At 41.4% G+C, this 13,049-nt stretch overlaps 1 protein-coding gene across 1 annotated transcript in view; it reads left to right on the top strand.

Moving 5' to 3' along the window:
* The window catches only part of prpf6 (PRP6 pre-mRNA processing factor 6 homolog (S. cerevisiae)), a 38,793-nt gene that overhangs the window by 14,370 nt on the left and 11,374 nt on the right, over window positions 1–13,049 (top strand). Inside the window, exons 11-12 of the mRNA XM_048240567.1 lie at window positions 9,954–10,072; window positions 11,023–11,241. Of these exons, the coding sequence (XP_048096524.1) occupies window positions 9,954–10,072; window positions 11,023–11,241 (338 nt within the window). The remainder of the gene's footprint in view (window positions 1–9,953; window positions 10,073–11,022; window positions 11,242–13,049) is intronic.

Below are 13,049 nucleotides of genomic sequence, written 5' to 3'. Positions count from 1 at the left end.
TAACGTAATAATTTCATTGTAATAAAGCCAATAATGTAATAATTTGCCAATAATGTAATAACATTTCTGAACCAATAATGTAATAACGTTTTGGTTATTACGTTATCGGATTGGTTGGGGAAAAAAACTATAAAAATGTAATAACTGCAGCCAATAATGTAATAACATACTGATATCACTTCATTTAAGGTTTATTTACTGGATACAAAGTGTCACACTTCCATGGCACAGTACTTAGCTCTTCCAAATAGCTTGAAATCCTGACCATAAACACCCTCTCTGTCTTTATTTATTGGCTCTACCCAAAGTTTATATGAATATATCACAATTTATTCAGCTAGGTTAATACACAGTGGTGGGCTGTATATATTTATTATGACCCCGGCACAAGAGCTGCGGCGGTCATATAGGTTTAGTCAGATTTTTTTTTTTTTTTTTTTTTTTTTTTTTTTCTTTTCTTTTTAGATGCCCAAATTTCCGTCAATGATTCGGGACACTGAAAGACCGGGTACATTTAAACTTGGTGGGCATGTAACCCCACATGGATAGCATGGAACCATCGTTTTTCGTTTTGATCTGTAGCCCCCGGCTGGACTGGACCCCTAAAAGGAGGGTAGGGCAGACACAGTTTTCTGTGAATATCTCGAAAACCGTAGGGTTTAGGAGGACCAATTTTTTTTTGTATGTTGATCTCAAGGGGCCATGTCAACCCATTCCATAACCACTCATTTCATATATAGCCACCTAGTTAAACACAAAAAGTAAAAATGAGGTGTTGTAATTGAAGGTATCTGTGACCTAACATAGTCAAAACTGCACGAAATTGGAATTGTAGGATCATTATGACACCCTCTGTATGCACGCCAAGTTTTGTGGAATTCCATTCATGGGGCCACACAATAAATTAATTTATGTTACTATACACCAACTGGCCTGTAGGTGGCTGGAGACAGTTTTCTGTGAATATCTCGATAACCGTAGGGCCTAGGAGGTCCACCTTTTTATGTATGTTGGTCTTAAGGGGCATGTCAACCCATCCCATTACCACTTATTTCATGTATAGCCACCTAGTTAAAAATGAAAAAGCAAAAATTAGGTGTTTTCATCACAATATCTCTGGCTGACAAGGTCAAAACTGCACGAAATTAAAAGTGTAGGATCATTATGACACCCTCCGAATGCATGACCAGTTTTGTGTTTTTTTCGTTCATGGGGGCCTTACAATAAAATAATTTATGTGTACATTTAGTGACGTACACCAACAAGGATTCGGGACACTGAAAGACCGGGTACACAAAACTTGGTGGGGCATGTACCCCCACATGGATAGCATGGAACCGTCATTCTTCGTTTTTGATCTGTAGCCCCCGCTGGACTGGACCCCGAAGGAGGAGTAGGGGCGACACAGTTCTCTGTGAATATCTTGAGAACTGTAGGGCCTAGGATGACCAATTTTTTCCGTATGTTTGCCTCCAGGGGTCATGTTAACCCATTCCATGTGCACACATGTGCATAAACAGATACACACGCACACACATACATTTACAGTAGTCATACGTATGACACATACTCACACAGTAGACATATGTACTTATGCATGCACATGCACAAACACACATACGCAGGCAAACACACACACAAGCACGCACATACACACACACACACACACACACACACACACACATAAACACACATAAACATAAATTTGTACACGCACACATGCACATAATTCAAGAATTTTTCCCGTCATCTGCTCCCTGAATTTTTGGTCATTGATACCCGGGACACCGAACCACCGGGGTACATGAAATTTGGTGGGTATGTAGCCCCACTAGACTTTTACGGAAAAATTTCATTTCGTCCCCGGGGACCACCACCAGCCCCCACCCGGGTCTAAAAAAAATTAGGTTATGTGTACATTTAGTGACTGTACACTCATTGGCCTGTAAATGGCGGTGCACACATATACACATGCACACACACAGGCACCCACATACTATCGGTATTAGAACGGCCAATACATAATTACAAATTCAGTAGGATTAAAAGAAAGCCAAAATAAATATTCATCATCATCATCATGGCTGCATTTTCAGTATTGGCGATAAGTAGTCGTTTGTCCACTAGATGGGCGATCGTTGCAGTGAGACGTAATTTTGTTGGAAGTTAAAAGTGGGTTGGAAAAACAATGGACGCTTCCTACAAGGACTGTAATTTACCGCAGCGGACATCTAATAAGGATAGGACGATGTTCACATGAAGTGTAATTCCCATTTCTTCTCGGCGAAATAAATCTGAGGATGTTTATCGGACATGCTTGGTTTTTACTGCAGGTAATGCGTTAATCTTGTAATATCAATAAGTACCTAGGTAATGTTACCGTTAAGCGTTAGTTGAGTGATGGAGGCATTTGATTGATTGCATTTGTAGAAAACTATAAATGCGGTTATACCAAGCAAATTGATAGCAGCACTGTTTGTATCTTTCGACTGTCTTTTATTGCACGTGCTACAAAAATCATTCTGTGCAATGGAAGATTTACCAACGCTACACCGGTCTGATACAGTTTTGCCTATACATGGTGAGACTGAGGCGCCTGTTTATTTTGTTTTAAGCGCGTGCATGATGTGAGAGGGGAATCGATGTGCTTTGATTACAGCTTGGTAGTTGTAGTCTTGTGAAATTAAAAAGCACGTGTGTGTGAAGTATCCAAACAATGACACCTTCATTTCATTATGGCTGCTTTAGCAACACACCTTACTGTGTAGTGGGTCCCATCTAGAAGTGGCTACTTCATTCGTGCTTTCCTTGACTCATGGAGCTGCTTGAATGTTATTACAATTTTTCGCCACGATATGGCAGTTTAAGTCCGCTTGATACTGTAAGATAAGTAAGCCATTGGTTTCCAAAGGAGATTTTATTTGTGTCGCCAGCATAGCCTATTGACAATTTATGTTGTAAATAGGCCTACCTTATAATCCTACCTGTAGCTTAGGGAAGCTAACAGCTTTCTATTAGGATCTAGTTTGTTAGTTACCGTTTTGTCATAACTCCCTGATGCATTTTTGCATTTAGAATAGCCAGAGCGTGTATATACGTTAGACCGGCACATCCGGGAACTTGACTCGTGACAAACGTTCCCGCCCCTTTCGGGGGGAAAACAAACAACCCCTCTCATTAACTCCAACGCAAATTAGGGTCAATAAACGTAATTGCATACAGAAATCGCAGGAATAAATAATAACAAAAAATACCACAAATCAATATGACCACTCAATACATAACCACTTTGCCAGTCGTTGACCGTGAAAGATACCTACAAAAGCTTAATTCAATTAATATAAAAACACGTCTCTTCAGTATCCCAAGTAGCCTACGAAGTGGTGCAACAACCCCACTCAGTGACCAGAAGTGTCATAACGGTCTTCTTCTTATGGATTGTAGCCATAATTTTCTTCTGTCAGGTTTTTGAGGACATGGTAGGCAAAAGAAACTCAGGAGGGGTTCTTAGCTGTGTGGTTGGTACATGTCTACCGGTTCACTCTGGCTTGTTCTGAGGGAATGTTTTCCCCTCAAAGGGCATGGCGCAAACAACCTGCTCTGTGTGACGCTGGTCCGTTTGTAAGTATCTCAATCGGAAAATTAAACAATATCGGGTGCCTATGGACTAGGCTGGGTGAACCCAGCCTGATCTGCCTATTTATTTATTTTTGATTTCTTAAAGATTGAGCTTGGTCTGATGAAAGCCAGACTAGCCATGGACCTCAGTTACACAATGCAAGGGAACATGAATCAGCCTATATTTGCACAAACAATAACGGACAAAAAGCTCTTCAACTTTGGCCCGTTAAAATGTGCCTATGAACAGTCTAGCGGACGATTTCATCAAGGCCCATTTGGACATGTCAGTTATTTGCACCACTGGTTAGATGTAAAACAGCATTTCGTTTCAGACTAGGCTACTGTTACTTAATTTGTGCATTAACAATAACGTTTCAGACTACTGTTACTTAATTTGTGCATTGACAATAAAGAATTACATGAACTAAAGATGACTAAAATCTTATGTAGAAGAAGAGACATTCACAAAAAATCCATCCATCCAAAAATGACCTTTGTTTTTGATAGCTGTTGAAAACGGCATGGAACTGACAGAGATGTTTTTGTTTATAAATACACAAAAAATAATTAAATAAATAAATAAATAACATTATGCTGATACCTTTTACTTTTCCCAAATACAATGTAGCCTACAGGTGTAAGTGACCTTTCATCAATCCAGTTGCAATGGATGAACTGTGATGAACTGCCCTACTTGTGATTGTTTAGAGATTTTAAAGGTTTTATAACAATGCTACATCTTCTTTGGCTATTCTACAATCTATTCACCTTTTCAGCACCAGTAGGCAACTTTCTGTGCAGCCGCACACACACACTCAGGCATGCCAAACAAGCAAACACAAAAGTTTCAAGAGTGGGGGATGGAGTAAAATATGGAGACAAATTGAAGTGTGATTTATTTTCGCGGAACGGATGTACAGGACTGAGCGGCGGTCATATTTTGTACCGCTATGCGGTACATCTAGTTTTCCTCATTCTTCTTTCTTCGATTAGATTAGATTACAGAAAAACGGAATAAATATGGATATTTAGTATGAACCATATAGACAGATATGTACAGTATGCACAGCTATGTGCAGTGTGGTAGCAGTACCATTGTAGTGCAGAAACTATGTATAAGTTAGTTATAGTATGTACATTTGTAAATGAATAGACACTATGGGTGGGATAGGGTACTGCACTTGTTGTTGTCCCTGTCAAGGTTGCCATGGTCGTGGACACCTCAACAGGCAAGGAGGCATCAGGCGGGGGCGGGGGGTGATGGGGGCTTGTTTGTTGGATGTCACCGGGCTGGGGGATGTCCGCCTCCTTGTTGTCCCTGTCAAGGTTGCCATGGTCGGGACACCTCAACAGGCACAGGCAAGGAGGCATCAGGCGGGGGCGGGGCAGGGGGGTGATGGGGGCTAGTTCGTTGGATGTCACCAGGATGCAGAGCTAGAGTTCAGTAGGGTGACAGCCGCAGGAAAGAAGCTTCCTCTGAAGCTGTGGTTGAGGTGAGAACAGTCTTTGATGATGCTGCGTGCCTTACGCAAGCATCGCTTGCTCTGGATGGCATCGATGGAGGAGAGTAAGGAACCGGTGATGCGTTGGGCAGTTTTCACATCCTCTGCAGTGCTTTCCGGTTATGGGCAGAGCAGTTGCCATACCAAACTGTGACACAGTTGGTGAGGATGCTCTCGATGGTACAGCGGTAGAAGTTCACCAGGATCTGAGGAGACAAGTGGACCTTCTTTAGTCTCCTCAGAAAGAAGAGATGCTGGTGAGCCTTTTTGATCAGGGTAGAGGTGTTGAGGGTCCAAGAGAGGTCCTCAGAGATGTGGACACCCAAGCTGGTGACATGCTCCACCTCAGTCCCGTTGATGAGAATGGGTGTGTGTGTGCTAGCTTTAGACCTCCTGAAGTCCACAATGAGCTCTTTGGTCTTCTTGGTGGTGAGAGCCAGGTTGTTATCAGTGCACCATGATTTTAGGTGCTGTAATTGTAATTTAGGTAATTGGAAGGGGTCCAGTGAGGGTGGTAAGCAGGTCTTGAGGTGGACCAGGACCAGCCTCTCAAAGCACTTCATGATGATGGGGGTGAGTGCAACTGGATGGAAGTCATTAAGGCTTGTTGCAGTGGGGTGTTTTAGCACCGGTAGATGGAGGTGGTTTTAAACACGCGGGGACAGCTGCCTAGGCTAGTGACAGGTTAAATATGTCAGTCCAAACCTCAGTCAGCTGCACTGCACAGGCCCTGAATACGCGTCTGGGGATACCATCAGGACCAGCAGCCTTACGTGCATTAGTCTTGCTCAGTGCTGCACACACATTGGTGGTGGAGCCTTGATGGCCACCTCCTTATTGTCCCTATCAAAGCGGCCATAGAAGTGGTTCAGCCAGGGAGGTGTCGGTGACAGGGGGGGTGGAGTTAGTAGTTTTGTAATCTGTGACGGCCTGGATGCCACATGCGTCGGGGGTCAGAGTTGTTCTTGAAATGATCCTCAATCTTTAGCTTGTGGTTGTGCTTGGCCTTTTTGATGCCCCTTTTCAGATTAGCCCTGGATGAGCTATAGGCTTGAGCATCACCAGATCTGATTGTGATGTCTCGTGCCTTCAGCAGGAGTCTGACCTCACTGTTCATCCATGGCTTCTGATTAGGGAAAGTCGTAATCCGTTTGAGGGTGGTGACACTGTTGATGTCGGAGTTGATACAGTCCAAAACGGCAGAGGCATATAAATCAATGTCCGTGTGGATGTCATTGGTGGCCTGAGTTGCGAACACTCTCCAGTCAGTGTTTTCAAAACGCTGCTGAAGTGCCGAGTCAGCTCCCTCTGACCGCACTCTGACTCTGACTGTTCTTACTGTTGGTTTCACACGTTTGAGGAGTGCTGAATACTTGGGCAGTAGAAACAATGAGAGGTGATCTGAGTGTCCTAGGTGGGGAAGGGGAGCGGCTTTGTAGACATCAGCAATGTTTGTGTAGACATGGTCTAAAATATTATCTCCTCTTGTGGGGCATGATACATTTTGATGAAATTTGGGCAGTACAGTTTTTAAATTGAGTGGTTGAAGTCACCCGCAACAATGAAGGCTGCCTCTGGATGCAGAGTTTGTTGTTTACTGATAGCAGAATACAGTTCTTTCATGGCAAGCTTAGCATTAGCAACCGATGGTATATCTCTGGGCAGATAGATGAGATACTCTAGGTTAGCTGAGCAGTGACTCTTGGTGATGGTGGTGTCCGTGCATCACCTCCCACCTCTGGTCGGTGTGGCGGAGTTCGTAGGTCTCAGTGATTTAGCAATCTCTGGGATTACGCTTATAGATGTCGGGATTGCAGGAACCGATGTCTAAAAGTTCCTGTCGGTTGTGCGATATGTACGCTAAACTGTTTTTACCGAAAATACTTGAAATAAATAAGCATATTACCACTAATTTGCAAAATCTGTAAAGACACAGAGCGTTGCGATGTCTCCGCACCGCCATCTTGTAAGCATTTCTTATTAAATTACTGATTTATTATAAAGTAATGTAATAAATACATGGATACGGTCAATACATAAATACAACACACTGCATACAACACTGGGGTTTATTTAAGCAATAAGGCCGTAGGTTACACTGATTCTACAACAGCTAAGGGGCATTGTTAGGCTCGACACGCTAGCGGAGCTAAAACCCCCCTTAGCTGTTGTAGAGTCAGTGTACCGGTAACCTACGGCCTCTCGGGGCTTATTGCTTTTCTAAAACTGTTACTACCTGGCACAGTTTCATAAAGTAAAGGTACAACAACTAGAAATATAACAAGTTATTCCTAGATAATCATTCTTCCGCCAAGAAATGTGTGTCTGTTGTGTGCGCTAATGTGTGAGTGTGTTATTTGTGCAGCTAGGTCTTTCAGCGTCTTGGGAATGGACACAAAATTACTGAATACTGAACAAAATACTGTAATTACCATGTTGTATTTTTTTCCCACTTTTATTCAGTGTTCTGTTCTGATAAATGTACCATACAGTATTTGGAGAATATTTAGTTTTGTAATAGGGACATCAACCTAGCCTTTCTTATAATTATGAAGCTAAAAGATTATGTACCAACATTATGGAAGTGTTATATGTTGACATATACAGTTCAGAGTTGCACAACCCTCAGTTTAATTAAATATTACATTTTTAATGGAAAAAAGTAATTTTCTCTGTGAATGCACCATCCTCAAAGAGACCTTGAATTCATACATACAACATTTGAGTAACTATGTGCAAACATAGATGTGTTCAACTTCAGTGTGGAGCAAAATGCAGGTCAGAGATAATTCTAGCCATCAAATCAAAAAAATAGTTGTTGTAGAGAGTAGGGGTGATTTTATGTGTGCTGTCAGGTCTTTTAGCAGCTAATAGACAATAATAGCCATGAGCCATGGAAGTGTGAAACTTTATATCCAATAAAATAAAGCTACAGGCAGAATTTGGGGGCCATACAGGCTAGAGTTGCCATGGCATCTCGATACTATTTTATCGGACATGTGAAGCAAGAAAAGAATCATGTGACTGTCTCGAATAAGTGTGCCAAATTTTAAAACTTTCGGTAACACTTTATTTTAATGTGTCGCTGTTACAGTGTACTTACCTAATTAGGTACAGTGGTACAACCTGTGTAACAACATGTACTATCAGATACTATCATTGTACTTGCATAATGTATTTGTGGGTACCTACATATAGTTGTTACATTGTAATACTGAGTGATTTTACAAAACTTTGCCAATTTGCCTAAATTTTCATCAGAGGCAAAGAGCTGACCTGAGACCTGCTGGATGGGGTAAATCGGGTCATGATAGATTTTATACAAAGCATGCTTAGCTCAGTCAAGGCCTCATTGTCTTCCAGTGTACATGTAACAGCTGTGCTGCTACAACCTTGTTACTCTTTGATACAGTGGAATAAACTGGAACAGGTATTGTCTTGGAACAGGTCTACTAATTCACATGTACTGTGTGGTGTAACAGCAGACACTTTTCAACACATCAATTACAGGATGCATGACATCATTGACAGGATGTATATATGTAGATGTAAGTACTTAACTGGTACACTTTATTTTAATGGGTTTATTCCACTGTATCAAAAGAGTAATAAATGTGTACCAACACAGTTGATACATGTACTACAGGATGTAGGGTAATGGCAGACATGTTCCAAGACACCAATGACACAGCATACATGTAATATGTAATTGTAAGTACTTAACTGGTACACTTCATTTTAATGGGTTTATGCCACTGTATCAAAGAGCAATAAGTGTGTACCAACACAGTTGATATATGTACTATGTAGTGAATTAGTAGACCTGTTCCAAGACATCGAAGACATAACATACATGTCATATGTACATGTAAGTAATTAACTGGTACACTTAATAGGTTTATTCCACTGTATCAAAGAGTAACAAGGTTGTAGCAGCACAGCTGTTACATGTACTGAAGACAATGAGGCCTTGACTGGAGCTAAGAATGCTTTGTATATCAAATCTATCATGACCAGATTTACCCCATCCAGCAGGTCTCAGGTCAGCTCTTTGCCTCTGATGAAAATTTAGGCAAATTGGCAAAGTTTTGTAAAAGCACTCAGTATTACAATGTAACAACTATATGTAGGTACCCACAAATACATAATGCAAGTACAGTGATAGTACCTGATAGTACATGTTGTTACACAGGTTGTACCACTGTACCTAATTAAGTAGGTACACTGTAACAGCGACACATTAAAATAAAGTGTTACCAAACTTTCTACCAGACAGTTCTATGGGCTGTCATAGACTCCCATGACAGAATCATACTACTACTACTACTACTACTACTACTAATAGAAAGAAAAGGTTGAAACACTATGGGTGCCTTCACCTCTTGGCCTCCAATAAGGTGATTATTACATTATTGGCTGCAGTTATTACATTTTTAACGTTTTTTTCTTAACCCAGCCGATAATGTAATAACCAGCCAATAATGTAGTAATAGCTTACTACATTATTGGCAAAAAGTTATTATGTTATTGGTTCAGACATTTATGTTATTGGTTCAGACCGACCCTCCAGCTGTTGCCAACGTGCGATTGGGATGGTTTTATCATACTGTACTTGAACTGTAGCAAAGCGTAACCATAGTAAACAGGTGGTTGCTCCCTCAACACATCAAATTCATGACTCCTTCATGCTGGGTATTTGGCATCGTAAATAGGCACTTGTAAATATAAAATGCCAAGGGCACGGTGCTTATCTGTTTTTACTACCATGGGTGCCACCGTGTTGGGTGTTTTCTTGAGTGATATCGTGTGTGTATTTGTGTGTGTGTGTAGCCCTGGAGAATGTCTCCAAGTCTGTGCGTCTGTGGAAGACCGCTGTGGAGTTGGAGGAGCCAGAGGACGCAAGGATTATGCTGAGCAGAGCAGTGGAGTGCTGCCCCACCAGTGTAGAGGTACACACCCACACACACACAGACTAACATGCACATACACAGATCTATTCATCAACACACATAGGCATACATACACACATACATACATACATACATACATACATACAAACAAAGGAAGTAGGGGCTGATACAGGCAAACATGCCTATTGGATGCATTCATAAACACAGCGATATGTGCACACTAAAGACACGGATAAGCATATATAGGAGAGGGCTCCCACGGATCATGGAACTTCTGGAATATCATGGAATGTTGGAAAGTCTATTCCAGACATGGAAAGTCAGGAATGGAATTTTATCATCTTTGGGGCAAAGTCATGGAAAATCAGTGAATTTTGTTGTAGCAGTTTAAAATGTACTTGCCAAAGATAATACATTAATACAGATATTTCCATGCAGAATTGGTGTATATCTGATTATTAGCTTTACTGCTTGCTTGAGTAGCCCAACTTTGTTTATTTAATGGCCATTTATTCATCCCCCCAAGTAAAAGATTCTTGAGCACTATGCGGCTGCTCTGATCTCATTGGTCGGTATATTATACAATTCATTATATAGTAAGTCATGGAAATTCAGGTTTTTGGTCAAGTAAAGTCAGAGAAAATTCATGGAATTTTACATTTGACTAAGGTATGAGCTACACCAGGCGCGTAACTGAAGCGTTCCGTTCGCGACGCGTAAAATCCACTTTAGATGAATGGTCTATTTTTTTCGAAAGTACGCCCCACTGTCACGTCTGGTGTAGCTACTTCCATTGATTATAATGGAAGCTAATTGTTGCAGCAGACGCAACGCGAACGGAACGCTTCAGTTCCGCGCCTGGTGTAGCTCAGCCCTAAGAGTGGGAACCCTGATGGGATTCTAATGCAATATTGATGCATAGTCCATGATCTATACATATAAAGCTACACTCATGAGTTTCCTTCCTCCCCATTTCTGTCCCTATGTAGCTGTGGTTGGCCCTTGCTCGACTGGAAACGTATGAGAACGCCCGGCGTGTGCTCAACAAGGCCCGTGAGAACATCCCCACTGACCGGCACATCTGGACCACCGCCGCCAAGCTGGAGGAGGCCAACGGCAACACACAGATGGTAGAGAAAATCATCGACAGAGCCATCACATCACTACGTGCCAACGGCGTGGAGATCAACCGAGAACAGTGGATCCAGGTCAGACAAACACATGCACACACACCAAAACATTCCAAAACACACCCCTTCCACTCCTAAAAGCAGTTTAGTTTTTTCAGAACAACTTGCCAACCAAGCCAACAACCGCTGTGTGCGTAGTGACGCCTAGTAAAAAGAATCTGCAAAAGGGTGTATGTTCAGAATTTGACATATTAGTATCACTACCACAGACTTTGGACACACACCAAATTTTGTGAAATTCCGTCAATGTGGGCACTGGAATTTACATTTCTATATCTCAAGAATTACTTCAGGCATTATTGATTTTGGTGTACTTACACTTGGCCACATTTAGCTCACTCAGAGAATGGCTGCCAACGGCCAATCAAAATCCAGCAGCCATAAATATGTTATGCTAATAACTTGTGAAGTGACGGTTAAAAGTTTAGTGGAGCAGATAAGTGCCATTTTTTAGGGAAATCGTTCACATGTTGATACAAGCACCAAAATTGTCACAATTACCCAGTGGGTTTTGCCAGAGACTTTCTAATGAGGAGACACAGCACTCAAAAAATACTCCATAGAAATGCATGGGGCTAGTTTGTCACGCCAATATGGCGTTGTCTACACATATCCCACCCCTTCCTCAGCAAAACGTCGACATGTGAATACATCGTGCCAATCATGTGTTGTGATCTCGCCGCTGGAGCAAGATTGGTGTCGTGAAGCCGCTAGACGCCAGCGCGGTTCGACCAAAGACCGTGTCCGATGAGTGCCCATAAAACGTTGGTATGTGGCCGCAGAGTGGAGGGACTTGCCTAAAAGGACTTTGGTTTTGCTCTTTCAAAAAAGTATGTTAGCCATCGCAAAATACCCTCATGTCAGCCACAGCGGCCATTTTACTCTGCGCCATTGCCAGATGATGTATTTGCATGATATCTCCTGAACAAAACAGAAAGGATGATGCCTACCCTCATGTTTTCATGGTCAAGGATTACAGTGATACATATACATGCAGCCATGAATTTGGATTAGCAGTTGTGGCATGTTTGGGAATAATGACCTTGATCGAGACATAACACAATCAATAAACACAGGATCTCATGACCCTAGGTTTTAAAACCTAAAAGTAGAAAGAGTGAGGCAGTAAAATGCAAAAATAAGGAGATGGAAAATAACCACATTGGGGTTATGTAAGTAATACAACATATTGGCCTATCTCCAAACAGGCGGTCTTGTGAGGAAGGCAAGCCAAGAACATTCAGATTTTGTGAGGATGGCAAGCCAAGAAGATTCAGATACTTTGCATTTGTAGTATGTTTGGCACCACTGACTTCTATTAAGCCCTTATTGTTTTTTTTAATTGTCAGTGTTTTTTACCCATATTGTGGATGCATTTCAATGGGATGATAAAAAAAACATGTTTTTTGGGAACATGGAATATTAAATGTTAAGAACTTTTCATTACAATGATATTGCATCTATAGATTAATGGGTTAAAGTAGCTTTGTAGCTAGTACCATTGGATTCCCTAACCCTGACAGTGTGGGTTTAGAAATTACAATTCCAACATTCCAACTCATTCAGTAGCCGAGATATTACAAATTAAAGTAAACTCATCTTTGCCGAGCAGCTCTGTTCTATCTCAGTGCATCTCTAATGCCTCTGTTGTGTAACCAAGCTAGTGATATACTTCTGTGCTGCGTAAGGCATTCATCATTGGTGGAGCCTGCAGTTCAAATTCACCCATACACTTTTATAATATTTGATTTTACATAATTAAAATACATAATTTTGTTTTTTTAAGTAGATTTTTCTATTTGTTTTAGTTTTGCTCTTTCTCTCTT

The sequence above is a fragment of the Alosa alosa genome, chromosome 4 (assembly GCF_017589495.1).
Source record: "Alosa alosa isolate M-15738 ecotype Scorff River chromosome 4, AALO_Geno_1.1, whole genome shotgun sequence".
Taxonomy (NCBI): domain Eukaryota; kingdom Metazoa; phylum Chordata; class Actinopteri; order Clupeiformes; family Clupeidae; genus Alosa; species Alosa alosa.
The sequence above is the reverse complement of the archived record's forward strand: the minus strand, read 5'-3'. Positions and strand labels throughout refer to the sequence as shown.